The sequence below is a fragment of the Perognathus longimembris genome, chromosome 4 (assembly GCF_023159225.1).
Source record: "Perognathus longimembris pacificus isolate PPM17 chromosome 4, ASM2315922v1, whole genome shotgun sequence".
Taxonomy (NCBI): domain Eukaryota; kingdom Metazoa; phylum Chordata; class Mammalia; order Rodentia; family Heteromyidae; genus Perognathus; species Perognathus longimembris.
In genome coordinates, this window is record NC_063164.1 from 91541192 (window position 1) to 91560580 (window position 19389).

The 19389-nt window shown below is 39.7% G+C and overlaps 1 protein-coding gene across 6 annotated transcripts in view; it reads right to left on the reverse strand.

The window, feature by feature from the left end:
* Nucleotides 1-19389, reverse strand: part of Sap130 (Sin3A associated protein 130) — a 78778-nt gene that overhangs the window by 26764 nt on the left and 32625 nt on the right. For 4 of the 6 annotated variants that reach the window (XM_048345674.1, XM_048345675.1, XM_048345671.1 and 1 more), the window contains exons 11-14: nucleotides 16089-16230; nucleotides 12888-13009; nucleotides 8600-8902; nucleotides 5992-6169 (exon numbers count right to left, since the gene is read on the reverse strand). In XM_048345674.1, the coding sequence (XP_048201631.1) occupies nucleotides 5992-6169; nucleotides 8600-8902; nucleotides 12888-13009; nucleotides 16089-16230 (745 nt within the window). The remainder of the gene's footprint in view (nucleotides 1-5991; nucleotides 6170-8599; nucleotides 8903-12887; nucleotides 13010-16088; nucleotides 16231-19389) is intronic. The other 2 variants (XM_048345676.1, XM_048345673.1) reach the window with 1 other exon arrangement.

A 19389-nucleotide genomic window follows, 5' to 3' on the forward strand; every position in this document is an offset into this window, starting at 1 on the left:
CAAACATAGAGACTTGTGCAAGTGTTCCACTATAGACCTACATTACAGTCCTGCTAATGTGAACTTTAATTAATTGATACTTTGAGGGGGAGGGGCTGGGAATGTGGCTTAGCAGTAGAGGGCTTGCATGCACGAAGCTCTGGGTTTAGCCTTGAACAAAAAGAAGCCAGGGACAGTGCTCAGGACCTAAGTCAAAACCCTACGACTAACAACAAAACAAAAACAACCTCCCCCCACCCCCCCAAAAAACCCCCGAGATACTGGATTCAGTTATTTGAAGAAAGGGAGCTGGGTATGAGTGGCTCATACCTGTAATCCTAGATACTAAGGAGACTATGATCCCAAGGACTATGGTTTGAAACCAGTCCAGGCAGAAAAGCCCTAGCGATTCCATAAAAAAAAAATACATCAATATCTTTATTCGGGCTGGGGATATGGCCTAGTGGCAAGAGCGCTTGCCTCGTATACTTGAAGCCCTGGGTTCGATTCCCCAGCACCACATATACAGAAAATGGCCAGAAGTGGCGCTGCGGCTCAAGTGGCAGAGTGCTAGCCTTGAGCAAAAACAAGCCAGGGACAGTGCTCAGGCCCTGAGTCCAAAAAAAAAAAAATATATATCTTTATTCAACGACTGACATAATACACAGAAAAATGAGTTTGAATCAGTAAGAGGAGGGGAAAAAGAGGTATAGGGTGAAGGTTTTAGAGATATGTTATACATAGGTACAACTATATATATATATGTATACAAACAGCACAGTTAAACATCAAGAAGTTAAAAATGAGGAGGTAGAGTGGTTAGGAAAAAGGCACACAGATGGAGGAATCTGATTAAAGAACATATGCAAAAATATCACAATGAAATCTTTGTACAATTTATGCTAATAAAAATTTAAAATATAAACGTATGTCTATATACGTGACAGCACAGGAACTAAAGGCACTTCCAGACCACCAAAGTTGCCTGGATAGCTGACAACACAAGTGAGTTTGTAAATATTTTTCCCTTTTCCTTCAAGTTCTTGGATTGCTACAATGAAAATGTATTGTTTAGGTAATAAGAACAATTAAGATTATTTCTTGCTTGGCACCAATGGCTCATACCTAGCTACCTGGAAGGCGAAATCAGAAGGATCTCAGTCTGAGCCTAGTCCAAACACACACTCAGGAGATTGCTTCTCAACCAACAGCTGAACACAGTGGTACATATCTACCATCCCAGTATAGTGGACAGCTGAGTTTGAGAGGATCACAATTCCAACTCAGTCCAGGCAGAAGAGTCCTTGAGACTCCATCACAACAGAAGCTGGGTGTACTGGTACATGCCTCTCACCCAGACACAACAGGAAGCATTAAGTAAGTGGATTGTGGTCCAGCATGGGCCCCGGGGGGAAAAAAAATGAGACTAACTAAAAAAAATAACCAGTGCAAAAAAGAGCTGAAGGTGTGACTCAGCAGGGGAAACCTTGCCTGGTAGATGCAAATCCCTTAGTTCAAACAGCACCAAACTTGTTTCTTCCTGTTTTTTTTTTTTTTTTTTTTTTAAGATAATTTCTTAAGCTAAAGAAAAGAATTCTAGAAGAGACTTCACTGAAACAGAAAAGTGCAAGCAGGAGCTAGGTGGGGCTCCCTACCCTCAGCTAACAGGACCTACTGTTTCCCCAGAACCATCAGCATTCTTAGAGAGGTACTGGCCTGGCAGCTTGAGAATACCTCCTGTGATACCTTAGAGATTCCATTTTTAAGATAGAGAATGTCTTTAAATAAGGAAATTTGTGCATTTGCGTTTTGGTCATTTTCTGTTAATCACATTGACAGAATGATTCCCCTTAAATTTTCTGATCTCCCTTATTGAAATTCTCTACTTGTTGGGAAGCTTGTCCTCAGTAGGTTCTTGTCTCCTGCCTATATCCTTCATTGTCTTCCCTGTTTTTATTCCCCCTTTCATATTTCATATCTTCCATCCGGTCTACTGTGTTTTCACTTTCTGCTATTACATCTTACATTTCAGGGTAAGATCTTATCTCTCTTTTCCTCTTTTTCCTCTCCCTATCTCCTTCTCTCACCACTCCCCACTCCCCTTTGTGAGACAAAGTCTTGCTATGTAGCCCAGACTGGCCTCAAACTTCTGCTTCTTTTGCTCTGTCCTCTGTGGATTAGAGGAAGCAACACCATATCTAGCTATGACAAGCTCTTTATGTTCTCTGAGTCATCCTTTCACATGCAACATTCCTATTGCATAGAAAAAATTATTTCCTTTGTCTGAAGATATCATCGAGAAGTTCTGTCTGTTCTGTTTTTAGTGCTATTTTTCCTGCCTAGCCTCTGCAGCTTTCTGGTAGGCTCTTGGTGTGTTTCTTAGCAGGGTCTCTATCATATAGTGTTAGTGGGCCCTCAGATACCTGGTTATCCTTGGTGGCATGTTTATAATAAGCATAGAAGATTGAAGACGCTGGGTGAAAGCTCTAAGCACATGGAAAGGGCTTGTCAGAAGAAGCTGTCTGGGATAGTCTACCCCTATTCTCTGGGAACCCCTAGTTTTGATATATTTAGAGCTTTCCCACTGGGTTACATAAATTCCTCAGAAGGAAAGGGGAGTTCTCTCAAAAAAGTACAGATCAACTGCCCAGGTTCTATCAGCTAAAAGAGGAAATGGTCCGAAAAATCTGCATATTTCATCCTTAGCTGGTCACTCAGGACATTTCTGGTTTTTTTTTAAAAAAAGACTTTCAGCCTCTACTGAGATGGTTGACTAATAAGTAAACAATGTGCAGATTTTGTAACTCTAGGAATGAGGAAGAGGCAGTGTACTCCATAGTGTGGGTAGAGATGGGATTCTGTGCTCTAATTAGTTTCAGCCTACTCTCCTTAAAAAAGATGGGCCTTGGGGCTGGGAATATGGCTTAGTGGTAGAGAGCCTTGCCTTGCATGCATGAAGCCCTGGGTTCCATTCCTCAGCACCACATAAACAGAAAAAGCCGGAAGTGACCCTGTGACTCAAGTGGTAGAATGGTAGCCTTAAGCAAAAAGAAGCCAGGGACAGTGCTCAGGCCCTGAGTCCAAGCCCCAGGACTGGCAAAAAAAAAAAAAAAAAAAAAAAAAAAAAGATGGGCGTCTCCCTTCTCTCCTAGATATTATTATTCTTGGTCCTTTATTTTTTTAATGTGCCAGTACTGGGGCTTGGCTCTTTTGCTCGAGGATGGCACTCTACTCACAACTCTACTTTTGTGTTTTTGTTCCCCCCCCTTCCCACCTCCCCCTGGTTAATTGGAGACAAAAGTTTTCACAAACTTTTCTGTCCAGGTTGGCTTTGAACTGGGATCCTCAGAGCTCAGCCTCTGAGTAGCTAGGATTACAGGTATGAGCCACTGGCACCCTGTGAAATTCTCCAGTTTAAATAAAGATGGTCCTTAGCTTCCTCCAGGATAGTCATAACACAAAAGTTTCTTACAGAAGATTGTAATCATTTGTCATGCTATTTTTAGCCTCAATCTTTTTTTTTTGCCAGTCCGGGGACTTTAACTCAGGGCCTGAGCACTGATCCTGGCTTCTTTTTGCTTAAGGCTAACACTCTACCACTTGAGCCACAGTGCCACTTCTGGCCTTTCTGTTTATGTGGTACTGAGGAATTGAACCCACATGCTAGGCAAGCACTCTACCACTAAGCCACCTTCTTAGCCCTACCCTAAATTTTTTTTTTTTTTTTTTTTTTTGGCTAGTCGTGGGCCTTGGACTCAGGGCCTGAGCACTGTCCCTGGCTTCTTCCCGCTCAAGGCTAGCACTCTGCCACTTGAGCCACAGCGCTGCTTCTGGCCGTTTTCTGTATATGTGGTGCTGGGGAATCGAACCTAGGGCCTCGTGTATCCGAGGCAGGCACTCTTGCCACTAGGCTATATCCCCAGCCCCCTACCCTAAATTTTTAAGATCTCTGTTTTCCCCATCCTTGTATTGCTTGTAATCTTTGAAAAAAAAAACAAAAACAACAAACCTAAATTTTACCTAGGTTGGTGGTTCTCAGCTGCAATCTTAGTTACTTGGGAGGCTGAAACTGGGAGGATCATAGTACTAGGCCAGGATTCAATTAACAGACATGGTGACAGTAGGAAATCACAAATTGTCAGATGGCAGTCCAGTCAAGTACCTGGGCAGGAAATGATACTCTAAAAAATAACCAGTATAAAAAAGAGCTTGAGGCCTAGCTCAGTGGTACACCATCAGCCTAGAAAACACAAAAGCCCTGGGTTCAAATCTCAGTACTGCCCAAAATAAAAGATGCACACTGGCCAAAGGCATGGCTTAGTGTGAAATGTAAGCGCAAAACCCTGAGTTCAAATTTAGTATAGCCAATAGAAACAAAAAAGATGCAGATTGTCTGACTGGATTAAAAAACAAAATCTAACTATTTGTTATTTGCAATATATACATCTCAGACAGACACAGAAACTGATAGTGAAAGGATGGAAAATGATATACGTAAAGTGAAACCTAAAGCAAGCAGGAGTAGCTATCCTTATATTTGACAAAGGACTTCATTTTACTCCCCCACAAATGAAATGAGAACAAAACAAAACCTAACCCATACATAAGTTTTTAGGATTTTCTAAGGAACAAATTTAGGTGTGCCTGATCAATCTGCTATCTTAATCACAAATTATGTTTGTGTACTTATTCATAGGGTTACAAAAAGCTGACATATGCTTTAAAAACAATCTTAAATTGGGTGCTGCTGGATCATACTTATAATCCTAACTACTAAGGAGGGCTGAGATATGAGTATCGTGGTTCAAAGCCAGCCTAGACAGGAAAGTCTGTGAGACTTTTATCTCAATTACCAAAAAGCTGGACGTGGAGCTGTGGCTCAAGTGGTAGAGTGACAGCCTTGAATGAAAAACCTAAGGGATGGTGCCCAAGCCCTGAGTTCAATACTCAATATTGACATGAAAAAACAAAACAAAATCCAACAACAATGAAAGATCTTTACAAGCTCATAATGTTCAAAAGTAGAGATGCTATAGTCTATGTGAACTCTGGGTACACACAATGCTGTATGGATCATACTTTCAGCAATCTGTGTTGTGCTTTAACCTCTAATGTTGATGCTATCAACTCAAATGAGCTCTCTCTATATGACTGCACATCTCCACTGCAATAGTCAGTACATGCCTTTCTTTTTTTTTTTTTTTTTTGGCCAGTCTTGGGCCTTGGACTCAGGGCCTGAGCACTGTCCCTGGCTTCTTCCCGCTCAAGGCTAGCACTCTGCCACTTGAGCCACAGCGCCGCTTCTGGCCGTTTTCTGTATATGTGGTGCTGGGGAATTGAACCTAGGGCTTCGTGTATCCGAGGCAGGCACTCTTGCCACTAGGCTATATCCCCAGCCCTAGTACATGCCTTTCTGTCCTATCAACTATCAACTAAAAGGTAACATAAAACCCTACCTGATATTTACTATTTTCCTTTAGCAACAATTTACGTTGAGTGTTTAATAAAAAGTACAGACAAGGGGCTGGGAATATGGCCTAGTGGTAAAGTGTTCATCTCGTATACATGAAGACCTAGGTTCGATTCCTCAGCACCGCATATATAGAAAAAGCCAGAAGTGGCACTGTGGCTCAAATGGGAGAGTGCTAGCCTTGAGCAAAAAGAAGCCAAGGACAGTGCTCAGGCTCTGAGTTCAAGCCCCAGGACTGGCACCAAAAAATAAATAAATAAATAAATAAAAAGTACAGATAAGCCTGAAGAGCTAATTATAATCTACTTTTAAGGTTCAAGGATTAAACTTCCAGAACTAGAGAGAATTTGTATAGCAATATGCAATATATACTTAGAAATTGAATGTAGGGTTAATATTCTATGGTCTGAGCTAGGCAAGGTTCCAATAAATAACCCAATGGTTAAGTTGTTTTGGAGGAAATTAGTGATTTGGTTGTGATGGGCATTGGCAATGATGGTTTAGAAACAGAGGTGTCATTTGGCGCTTCCTGGTGCACTCACCCATCTGTGGCAGGTTTCTTTCGAAGTATGCTTGGCCTGGGGGATGAACCTTGTGCTGGAGCATTGGTGCTAGCACTCTGGCTGTGAGTCTGGACCACGGTCGTTGCTGCAGAGGCAGCACTGAATGGATTGCTGATGGGGTTGGCTACAATTGTGGCTCCATCTGCTAACACCACTGCTAGAGGAAAGGAGACAGCAGGAAAGGACAAGAGATAAAACAACAGAAGAAATGTTACTAGAATGTCATACAAGATATGAATAAAATCTGGGAGCTAGGAGCTCATGTTTATAATCTTATTTACTTAGGAGGCTGAAACCTAGGAGACCATGTTTCAAATACAGTCTCAGCAGAAAAGTCTGTGAAAGTTCTTATTTTCTAGCACAAAGCCAGACTGGAGCATGGCTCGAGTGTGAACAAAAAGCTGAGAAGTGAGTATTGAGGCCTTGATTTCAAGCCCCAGTACTAAACAACCCCAAAAGACGTGAATAGATGACTAGCCCATCAGCACTAGGTATTTATCTTATAAATGTCCCACTTCAAGAGAATTAAAGGGAGTCTAGAGATAAAGGTCAGTGGGAGAACCAATACCTAGAATTTGTGAGGGGCCTTGAGCTCACTCTCAAACACACAAACACACACACACACACACACACACACACACACACGGATGAGAAACACAGAGCCACAATGTTCACATGTCTAAAAAAGTGCAATGGGGGAAGATGACAAAATCTGTTGATGCAGATCCACACCATCTTTGCTTTTTTTCATTTTACAGTAATCCTAATGTATGAATAGGCAAAGGGAATATTTCAAAAACCAATCACTTAACATTTTTTACTTACATAATACATAACTTTTACTATCCCTTTATTTTAGAAATGGGAAAACTGAGAGTCAAGACAATGTAATAAAAGGAAAAGCCACAAACAGAAAATAGGATCTGCTGGATAACATGCTACAAAGTATTCTTCAAAAAAATGTTTAAAGGCAGCTTTTGTAAACTAAGACTTGAATCCCTAGGGATAGTACTTCAAGTCTATCTTTAGAAGATAATCAATAGATAATGACCACAGGCTTATAGTTAGCACCAAAATACTGGTGACCATGAGATAATAATCTGAGATTTCTAATGTTTTGACAGATTTAAATTTTTTTTATTGTTATTGTAAAGGTGAAATACAGAGGGGTTACAGATAACGAGTATGTTTCTTTCTGAACAAAGTTACCCTTTCCCTCTCAACCTCTCCCAGTTTTACCCTCCTTTCCCCACCTGTCAGTTGTAAAATTCATTTTCAATATAGTCTATGTCTAGTGAGTATCATTGCTGCATTTGTTTACCCTTTGTGTTTGGCAGATTTTGACCTACAAAAATGGCAATCTGAGTCAAGGCAACCTAATACAAATTTCCTGGGAAGTAAGTTTTAAAGAGGTAGGTATATGATCTTTCTAGATAGGACACTATAGGAAAACTGTACCTCCATGACAACCATTTATTGATAAAAGATAATCATTTGAAGACCAAAACAAGCTAAGAAAAAAAAAAAACCTGTGTTTTCCTTCCCTCCCTTCTCTGTGGTGGTGCTGAAGTTTGAATTCATGGCCTTGTGCTTACTACGAGGCAGGTGCTTGCCTACTTCAACCACTCTTTATGCTTTAGTCTCGAGCTTAGACCCAGGCTAGCCTAGACTATAATGTCCCTATTCATAATTCATGTATTGATAAATAGGTTGATAAATAGGTACCACCACACTCAGAGACTGGTTCAGATAGGGTACTGCAAACTTTCTGCCCAAGACAGCTCTGAACCATGATCCTCCTGAAACCTACTTCCTCAATAGTTAGGATTACAAGGGTGAGCCAAAACTCCCAGCCTCTTTTTGTTTTGTAAGGGAGCATTTTGCATATAGGCTAGGCTGGTTCAAAATTCAAGATCTATCTCCCAAGTGCTAGTATTATAGGCATGTGCCACCATGTACAGCAATCTTTAACTATATCAGAGAAACAGCTAATTAATACTCCACCAACAGTGGCTTGCTCCATTTTACACAATGATGATTCCACTACTATTTCTTTGTAAGCACTGACAATGTTAGGTATTATTAACATAAGATCCTAAAGCTTAGCTTATAATCCTAACTACTCAGGAAATTGAGATCTGAGGATCAATGTTCCAACCCAAATCAGGTAGAGACTCTCATTAACTGTTATAAATTGGAGAGAGTCTCCAATTAACCCGAAAAAAGCCGTAAGTGGAGGTATGGCTCAAGTGGTAGAGTGTCAGCCACCAGCAAAAAAGCCAAGGGCATAAGGCTCAGAGTTCAAGTCCCAGCACCATCCCTCCCAACCCCTGGAAAAAAGTTCTAAGCAACTCATGTTGTAAAAAAGAAACTAAGGCTTAGACAAACTACCTGAGACCACTAAGATAGTAAGTGGGAGAGCCAGGATTAAAACCCAAGTGCACCCTTTTGGAATCACCTTTCTATAACAAGATCACCTTTAGAATAACAATTAAAAAGAAATGAAAAGAACAACAACAACAACAACAAAAAGTTCAGGTATATTTTTACCTTCGATATCACTGTCCAAGGAAAGAGTTAAACTTACCTGAAGTCTTTCCTTCAGGAGGTGGCTGCTGAGTACCCATTGGTGCTGGCTGAAGCCCTTGTGTGTTGATTGGGGTTGCTGAGTGGATTCCCTGTGTGCTAATGGGTGCTGGCTGGATGCCTGGTGTCCCAATGGGAGCTGGCTGGATTCCCTGTGTACTGATGGGTGCTGGCTGGATCCCTTGGATATGTCGAGCATGTGATGCATCCACTGTCATAAGCTGCATGGGGTTTAGGTGGACTGTAGATGCTACTCCAACACCAGTTTGAGCAGTGATGGCGGAATTTGGAGCCTGAGCTGAAACTAAAAATGTAAAGGGTATGACATGAAGGTTGGCTCTAATCAGGCCCAGTCCACATATGAAGAAAAATAGAAAAACAAAGCCAGATTTTTTTTCACTATACAAGGTCTAAATTCTTGGTTTAAAATACAAAACATCCCATCTGTAATTCTAACTACTCAGGAGGCTGAGATCTGAGGATAATGGTTTGAAACCAGCCAGGTGAAGAAAAGTCCAAGAGACTCTTATCTCTAATTAATCACCAAAAAAAAAAAAAAAAAAAAAAAGTAGAGCTTTGGGCTCAAGTGGTAGAGTACTAGCCTTGAGCAAAGAAGCTAAGGGACAGAGACCAAGCCCTAAGTTCAAGTCCCAGGACTGGCATAAAAAACAAACAAAACAAAAAATAGGGGCTAGGAATGTGGCTTAGTGGTAGAGTGCTTGCCTAGCATGCATGAAGCCCTGGGTTCAATTCCTCAGCACCACATAAACAGAAAAAGCTGGAAGTGGCGCTGTGGCTCAAGAGGTAGAGGGCTAGCCTTGAGCAAAAGGAAGCCAGGGACAGTGCTCAAGTCCCGAGTACAAGCTCTAGGACTGGCACTGGTAAAACAAACAAAAATAGCCATAACAGAAAAAACAGAGTTGAGGGTGTAGCTCAGCAGTAAAGTGCCCACCTAATATATGTAAGGCCCAGGTTTGATCCTCAGTATTATTAAAAAAAACACAAAAACAGAAAACCAAAATTAAAAAGGCATGGCTGCTTGAAATTGTTCTATCACTTCCTCCCAATTTGGTAGTCTTTCTGAAAAATAACAGAAATATATTAAAACAAGAAAAAATCTATTAAATACCAAATATTAGCCAGGCAACTGTTAAATATTAATAATTAGCATAGAATTTTTGAGATAAATCAATGGGTCTTTAATTCAGGTCAAGAATAAATTGATAGGTTCACTACCTCAGGCATTTCTGAAATATAGCAGTTATGAACTTTTAATGAATTATATCTACTGTAGGGGGCTGGGAATATGGCTTAGTGATAAGAGTGCTTGCCTTGCATACATGAAGCCCTGGGTTCGATTCCTCAGCACCAGATATATAGAAAAGGCCAGAGGTGGTACTGTGGTTCAAGTGGCAGAGTGCTAGCCTTGAGCAAAAAGAAGCCAGGGGGGCTGGGGATATGGCCTAGTGGCGAGAGAGCTTGCCTTGTATACAGGAGGCCCTGGGTTCGATTCCCCAGCACCACATATACAGAAAACGGCCAGAAGGGGCGCTGTGGCTCAAGTGGCAGAGTGCTAGCCTTGAGCAAAAAGGAAGCCAGGGACAGTGCTCAGGCCCTGAGTCCAAGGCCCAGAACTGGCAAAAAAAAAAAAATATATATATATATATGTACATACATATATACATATATACGTATACACACACATAAATATACATATTCTAGATAGTATCAAAAAAGTATCCTTTCTCTTTCTCTCACAGATGTTAATTCCAGCCACTGTAGGTGATGTCTAACAACAAATATCTCAGAAAGCAACAAAAAGAAATGAGAGTATTTGGGGGCTGGGATATAGTGCAATAGTAGACCACTTGCCTAGCATGTACAAGGCCCTCAGATTTGATCTTTAGCACCAAAAGAAGAATAAGAAAGAAAAAATACTAATCTTACTCCTTGTCAGAGATGAAAGAAGAAGAAATCTGTTTTTAAAGCAATTAAATACCTTACAATGTTTAATATTTTAGGCTAGCATCATCTGGGGGAAATATAAAGTCATATGCAATTTAAAATTCCCAGTTGCCCCTCAAAAAAAGTAAAAAGAAATATGCCAGCTGGACATGGCAATGAACACTTGTTAGTAAATACAGATTAGGATTGAAGTTTGAGGTTAGCCAGGGCACAAAAAAAGTTAGAGAGAACCTATCTCAACAAAATAAACAAGGAGTCCCAGCTATACCAGAGTTATAGATGGGAGGATCAAAGGTCAGGCTCGGTTGGAAAAACATGAGACCCTATCTGAAAAAACAAACAAACACTAAAGTGAAGAGTTGGGCATGGCTCAAGTAAAGAGCCCTTGCTAGGCAAGCTTTCCTTGTAAGATCCCAAGTTCAAATCCCAGAAGCAGTAAATAAAATTTGTTTTTAAAGACAAGTATAAAAAGAAACAAGTCAAGTTAATTGCCCCCCCATTTTACAATTAGCATCTACCAATTATATAAGGGGTTTCATTTTGACATGTCTAAATATGTATGCAATCTACCTTGATCAGACTTAATACACATCAATCACTCTTCTGGATCCCTCAAACTTCTCAAACCAGTTTCAGCAAGCTTCACTGTTCCATGTTCACAGAGGTACATAAAGCATTTACCCTCCTTCACCATCTCCTTTTCCTCTACCATGAGTGCCTATACAGCATACAGAACCTGCTTTACATTCTTGTCTTGTTTATGTCCATACTAGCTGCTCAAAGGGGCTCATATATAGTGTTTAAATCAGATTAAATCACTTACCACTGCCATCCCCACTACCTCTTACTATGAAACAGCTTTCAGTGAGTTTAGTTTTCTATCTTCATTCACACAGTATCCATTTTTTTTTTTTTTATGGTCCTGGAGTTTGAATTCAGGAACTCATGTTTGCTAGGCAAGCACTCTATTGCCTGAGCTACACTCCTAGCTCATTCAATGTTCTATTTTTTTGTACAAGATCAGGACTTGAACTTGGTATCTGATGTTTGCTTTCACTCACTGGCTGGCACTTTACCATCTGAGCCAGGTCTCTAACTCCTGAACTTAATTTTAATAATAAATTTTTACTTAACTCATACACAAAATATAACCATTTAAAAATATAACCACTATAAATACCATAAGATATTTTACATTTTCTTTATATATATATTAGAATCTAAGGTACATTTCACCTTTAAAGTACATCTCAGAAATACTTAACCTGTATTTCAGTTTCATCAAGCATATGATTGAAAGTAGTGTAACACTGTTAAAATTATTCCAAAAATTCTTTAATTTTAATGATAAAAGATTCAGTCCTGCCGGGTGCTATCTTAGTTACTCAGGAGGCTGAAATTTGAGGATCGAGGTTCAAAGCCAGCCCAAGCAGTAAAGTCCGTGAGACTTTTATCTCCAATTAACCACTAGAAAACCAGAAGTGGTACTGTGGCTCAAGTGGTAAAGTACTAGCCTTGAGCTGGAGGGCCCAGGGATAGCAACCAGGCCCAGAGTTCAAGTCCCATGATGGACAAAAAAAAAAAAAAAAGTAGAGTCCCCCCATGTGCTCATGGACACGTAGCCCTGGCTGACAATGGACCACAGGATAACAATGTCAGCAGTCAGGTTTTTTTAATCTTTTTTTTTTTTTTTTTTTTTTTTGGAAACAGGGTCTTGCTAAGAAATCCAGCCTGTCCTAGAATTCACCATGTAACTCAAGCTTTACCTCAAACTTTCAATTCTCCTGCATCTGCCTCTCAAGTGGAGAAATTACATGTATGTGCCACAATACCTGGCTCACAAAATCTATGTAAGGCTTCCTGAGGTTCAGAGTGACCCAAATGTCAAAAGATTACACAAGCTCAAATTTGATTGTTCTTCCCATATTAGCAAAAAGAACATTATTTACAAATCAGGTTGGTAAAAGATAAACATATTTGGATTAAAAACAAAATATAACAGATACTCTGCAAACCAACAGAGCCTCATAAGAGTACAGCTTTAGTCATTGTAATTGCACTACTATCTTAAAGCTTAAAAAAATTATTAACACAATTTTACACAGAGTAGGATAAAACTATTCCATTATCACTGATATGTAACAATCCTTTTAGAGATCAAAAAGGTAGTGATTGAAAGCCATACATTGTCACATTAGTCTTTCTCAGTCTGAAAACAGAAGCTGGAATAATTAAATCCCATACCAGAAATATGCACTGATTAATTTCTTTCTCGTTATCAGAAATGAAAATGTGAAGAGTCTTCTAAAAAGCAGGGCTCATACCTGGGTACTGTCGGATAGTGGACACAGAACTGGTAATTGGGGTATAGGTGTGTGCGGCCAGTGGGTATGCAGAGGGTGGGTAAGTTGGCAAAAAGTACTGGAACTGAACAGGAACAGACGGTCTAGAAATGCAGCACAGATCATATGAAACAAAGTCATTACTTTCTTCTTTAGCTTCTAATCATGCTACCCCATTCCTCTTGACATCCTTCACAACCACTATGCCCATTTCTCCCAAATGTGTCTCAACCTTAGATCACAGGACATACAACCGAGGAAGTGCAGCCTTTAAAAGCTGTGTGGGTTCTACAAATATCTAGGTCAACAAGTGTAAAACATTTTATTGGTGAGTTTTGAGAATAATGATTTCCCAAACAGCTAACAAAATAACAACTTAGTAATCAGAAGACTAAGGCAGTTGATGATTTGAGAGCAGCCTGGAAAACATAGCGAGACCCTGTCTCATACACACACTCAGTAATCCAGTATTTTGCTTAATTCCACTTAAAATACACAAAGCTTAGATTTTTTTTTTTTTTTTTTTTTTGCCAGTCCTGGGGCTTGGACTCAGGGCCTGAGCACTGTCCCTGGCTTCTTCTTGCTCAAGGCTAGCACTCTGCCACTTGAGCCACAGCGCCACTTCTGGCCATTTTCTGTATATGTGGTGCTGGGGAATAGAACCCAGGGCCTCATGTATACGAGGCAAGTACTCTTGCCATTAGGCCATATCCCCAGCCCCTAAAGCTTAGATTTTTAATGGCAAATTTTTATCAAACATACACAAGCCAGATAATCCTAACGTTATACAAACAAGATTCACAGAGGAGGAGAAAAATGTGATCCACCTTGTTTTTGAACTTAAGACATGTATCCTTAAAACAAGTTGGAAAGGGATTGAAAAGAGAGAAATAGAAAGAGAGCATGAGAAAAGTATTTGCTACAGATACAAGAATTTCTAATAAAACTAGATTAGTGCCATGTAAAATTAAATACAACATGACCAGATAAGGTTTAACAGAAAGATAGGAATAATCCAACATCCCTATTTCTATTAATGTTTCAGATATTTGCAAATCTAGAGAAAGCATTCATTTGAAATGTTGCTTAATACATGTCACATATTTATATACATATAAAATCTGCTAGTGTTCATGATATAAATACTAGAAGAAAGTAGGAAAGAAACTTTAAACTTCAAATTGAAAATGGTATGTTATAAAACCTACAATGAAATTTCCCATTCAAGGCCAGGAAAAAAAAAAAAAAGAATTTTACTATCTCTGCTTTACTATACTAGCATTATACTCTAGTAATCATTACATAAAAAATGGTATAAAGAAATGGAAATGAAAGACCACCTTGCCCATTTTCAAAAGAACTGCCATTGTTTGTAGATGAGAATGTATGAACTCTTAGAGCTAAAAGGAGCAAGACCAATGTGAAAGCCACAAGCATCTTATACACACTATGATCACATTAAGAACAATTAAATAATTAAATTAAGATCAAATAATTAAATCTCAGAAATCTGAAATCGCTTTATGTACACTGTAGAAGGCTCTCATCATTGGAAGAGATACAAACATGAATGGGGAAGGAATAGGTTGAATTGGAGGTATTAGTGTACATTCAGGTGTTCTGATGTTACCTGCTTCCTACCTCTATCTGTTGGAAGGACCTAGACAAATGGACAAATTTATAGCAAAAGCAGAGGCTCTTTTGCAAAATACTATGTTCCAGGGCTGATTATCATTTGGTAGAAAATAAGGAAAGGTATGTGAAAGCAAGACGGTAGCCTCCATAAAAATAGAAGGCACCTTAAGGCCCAAATTAGAGTGAGCACCAAAATAGATTAATCAGTTAAAAAAAATCCATAAGCCTATTCTGACCTAGAAGAATAAAATGTTCAAAATCAATAAATGTGGTAGATAAGTAGCTTCATATCAGAACATCAAATCAATAAATTTGGAGAAACATAAAGTTACTTTTTTTTTTTTTTCAATACTGGGGTTTTTGAATTTGGGGCCTTGTAGTTTGTCAGGCAAGCACTCTACCACTTGAGCCACACTTCTAGCCCTTTTTGGTTTAGGTTATTTTTCAGATAATCTCTCCTTTTGCCCAACTCCGAGTAGCTGGGATGACAAACAGGAGCCACAATGCCTCCCAATTCTCCCAATCTCTACCTCCTGAGTAATGGGGATTACCAGTATGAGCCATTAAGCCTAGGCCCCGAAATTCACTTCTTTGCAACTATCACACTAATAATTTAGTGATAAAAATGACCAATAAATATTAAAATTAAGTGAAAGCTTATTCTGAGATGGGATATTTATAGTTTGCCAGTATTTCCACAAAGTATTTGTTAACAAAGGAGAAAACTGTGCCTTCATAATAGAAAAAATGTGCCAATATCACCTTCACTAATTTATATTAACATAACTAGTAAAGACATAAAACACTAGCAGCTCTTTAAGGTAATAACAGTAAGAATATATCACTTAAGGATAATCCCTCCAAAAGTGAATATTTGGAATCCAACCATGAGGAAACAATGTGACAAAACTGAACCGAAGACTATTATATAACCTGCCTGTATGTATTCTTAAAAAAATGTCAATATAAGGAAGCTAAAGAACCATGTTTGGTGTCTATAACTGGTTAAGTAAGAGAATGTATTGTTTTCAGGAGTAATAAGTGGATAAAAGCCAGATATTACAACTTTTCCTCTAAAAATTAAACAAATTAAATACAGATGAAAAAATGAATACTAAGAGAACATCCATTAAAAGGAGAATGACTTAATAAAAACAGCACATTTTATAACACTGAAAAAGAAACTGGCGGGGTGCAGGTGGCTCACGCCTTTAATCCTAGCTACTAAGGAGGCTGAGATTTGAGGATCATGCCGTTCAAAGCCAGCCCAGGCAAGAAAGACTCTTATCTCCAATTAACCACCAGAAAACCAGAAGTGGTGCTGTGACTCAAGTGGTAGAGCACTAGCCTTGAGCTGAAGGGCTCAGGGACAGTGCCCAGGCCCAGAGTTCAAGCTCCACGACTAAAAGCAAAAACACAAAAAAAATTACAGTGTTACTGTTATGGAGAAAATATGAAAACATGAACATATGCCAGATCTGTGGGATTTTTTTTCTGCTTGATTAAAAAGTCAAAGGAGTAGCATAACTGGCCCATTGTGTTGCCTACCTGTTATCACTTCGGGTTTCCATGGCTACAGGATTTGGAGAGGCCCGATGTCCTGAGATGGGAATCAGGCTATTCCTCTCGGCCGGGTAGTCAGGCTGGATTCGAGGAGAAGTGTGTGTGATCTGCTGAGGTACCACTTTAGCTAAAATAGTAATGTTCAATTCTATTACCATTCATATGCTTCCATTGGCATGCTATAATAAATATTTTGTAGTATGCTTACAAATACATATAGTTTTAAGCCTGAATTTTCAGTTTTAAGTAAAACAAAAAATTAAAGATGACTACAAAAGGTTTAACTGAATTATTTCCATGCAACAATCCACTGATATTCATACTATTATTTTAGTTAATATTTAAAAAAGGAGCATGAGGCTCTTTTAACCTGGCTTCTTGTAGGTATTTATAAGAAGGAAGGAAGGGAAGGGAAGGGGGAAGGGGCAACGGGGAAGGGGGAAGGGAAGAAGGAAGGAAGGGAGGAAGGGATGAAGGGAGAGAAGAAAGGAAGAAAGGAAGGAAGAAAAGGAAGGACGGAAGGAAAGGAAGGAAAAGGAAGGAAGGAAGGAAGGAAGGAAGGAAAGAAGGAAGAAAGAAAGAGGGAGGGGGGAGAGGGAGAGAAGGGAGGGAGGGACAGAAAGAAAGAAAGAAGGGGGCTGGGGATATGGCCTAGTGGCAAGAGAGCCTGCCTTGTATACATGAAGCCCTGGGTTTGATTCCCCAGCACCACATATATATAAAATGGCCAGAAGTGGTGCTGTGGCTCAAGTGGCAGAGTGCTAGCCTTGAGCAAAAAAAAAAAGAAGCCAGGGACAGTGCTCAGACCCTGAGTCCAAGCCCCAGGACTGGCCAAAAAAAAAAAAAAAAAAAAAAAAAAAAAGAAAAGAAAGAAAGAAGGAATGAAAGCGAAAAATTAGGGGCTGGGAATATGGCCTAGTGGCAAGAGAGCTCGCCTCGTATACATGAAGCCCTGGGTTCGATTCTCCAGCACCACATATCTAGAAAACGGCCAGAAGTGGCACTGTGGCTCAATTGGCAGAGTGCTAGCCTTGAGCAAAAAGAAGCCAGGGACAGTGCTCAGACCCTGAGTCCAAGCCCCAGGACTGGCAAAAAAAAAAAAAAAAAAAAAAAGAAGCGAAAAAGTAAACTATTTTAAAAAGACAAAAATCAACAAAAATGATTCTACTTTGGACTCAGGCTTTTCTTTCATGATCCAACACATTTGGTTCTTTTGCCAGTCCTGGGGCTTGAACTCAGGACATAAGCACTGTCCCTGGCTTCCTTTTTGCTCAAGGCTAGCACTCTACCACTTGAGCCACAGCACCACTTCTGGCCTTTTCTGTTTATTTGGTGCTGAGGAATCGAACCCAGAGCTTCATGCATGCTAGGCATGCACTCTAACCACTAAGCCACATCCCCATCCCCCAGCCCATTCTTATTGGTAACAAATGCTGAATTCCAGACTTAATCTCCCTTGGAGAAGCCAAGTACAACTTGGAAGGAGTTACTTAATATACTCTATACATTGTTAACGTGAAAAATCAGTATCCCAGGGTTATACCAGGTTTCCTTTCTCAATCATATACCTTTTCAGTGATCCTTTCAGTAACAAAGAAAGGTTTGAATTACTACATTAAAACAAATAAACTAGAGCACAAATGGTGGAATTTAGGAATAAGCACATTTATGCTCTATAGTACTTTTAGTGAGTATACTTCCAGTGTGGTTTCTTAGGAAGGCACAGGACACTAGTAAGGCAATTCTACAGAGTGGTGGGTCAGGAAGACCTAGGCTTGCCTGTATAGTGCCCTCTGTTTTTTAAGCTTCTTCAGAGCTGCCAATACCCTATAGGGAAGCTCCCGAACACAAAAAGAGAATGGGGCTTGGCTCTGATCATAAAGCCCTGAGGACAGTTGATGATACTGAAAATGGTCTGGTAATCATTTTCAGAATGTGAAACAATCCAGTCTTTCCAATGAGTAGATTAATGCTAAAGCAATACAAATACACAAAATAAAAGTGCATTAACTTGCATGTGAGAGTTCAGTCTCTTCACTGTTATGATGAGCAATAATGTGGAAAAGGCCACCAGCTAACGGCCTTGTGTGGGGCTGAGCACATACGTAAGGCTGGCATGGCCTGCCTACCCAGAGAAGTAGGGACTTCCTGGGTCCTATCATTATTCCAGGAAAGAATCCTCTAAATTTTCTGAAAGGGGAAACTATCCTATCAGGTACAGAAGGAAGGAACTGGGAAGGGAAGGAAGCCATATGCCAACATCAGGTCACCAGACTTCTGACAGTTCAGTATGTCAGGACATCCTCTTCACAAAAAGCAGAATGTACTTTTAGAAATAAAAAAATTTCCAGTGGCTGGGAATATGGTCCAGTGGCAAGAGTGCTTGCCTCATATACATGAAGCCCTGGGTTCGATTCCCCAGCACCACATATATAGAAAATGGCCAGAAGTGGCGCTGTAACTCAAGTGGCAGAGTTGCTAGCCTTGAGCAAAAAGAAGCAGGGACAGTGCTCAGGCCCTGAGTCCAAGGCCCAGGACTGGAAAAAAAAAAAAAAATTCCACGTACAGAATGACATGCTGATTAAAAGAATGGAGGCATAAGACACTAGAGACTAAAACCTGTGGGTCACAGGTGAGAGCACAACGTTCTCTGCCTCCTAGGCCACGGCCTCTGCTTTGATATGGTGGCAATAAAAATCAGCCATTGGCCAAGTCCATCTTGCTGTCACTTTCTGAATGGCTTGTGAACTAACATTGGGTTTATTTACATTTTTAAGTGGTTAGGAGAAAGAAAATCAGAACAATATTTCATGATAGATGAAAATGATATGAAGTTCAAATTTCTATGTTTGCAAGTAATGTCTTCTGGGATGGTAGTCACATCCTTTGTTTATACATATGCTTATACAACAGGTACATAGCTGCTCTCATGATATAAAAGTAGAATCAAGAAATTGTGACACAGAGCTTTGTAGTTTGAAAAACCTAACTTACTATTTGGCCTCTCAGAAAAATAAGTCAATCTTTGTTCTTGGCGGCTATCAAGTTTGAAAAAAGTCAGATATTTTTAAGAAATGTTTTGGTTTTTGAGATAAGGTTTCACTATGTAGTCTGGGTTGCCCTTAATTCAAGATCCTCCTGCCTATGTCTTCCAAGTGCTGGGATAGCAGATGTGTACCGTCATGCCCAGCAAAAGATTTTATTTTATATATTCTATGTATTTACTACTTTAAAAAGGGAATAAATAAGTGGTTAGGGATGTGGCAAGTGGAAGGCTCTGAGTTCA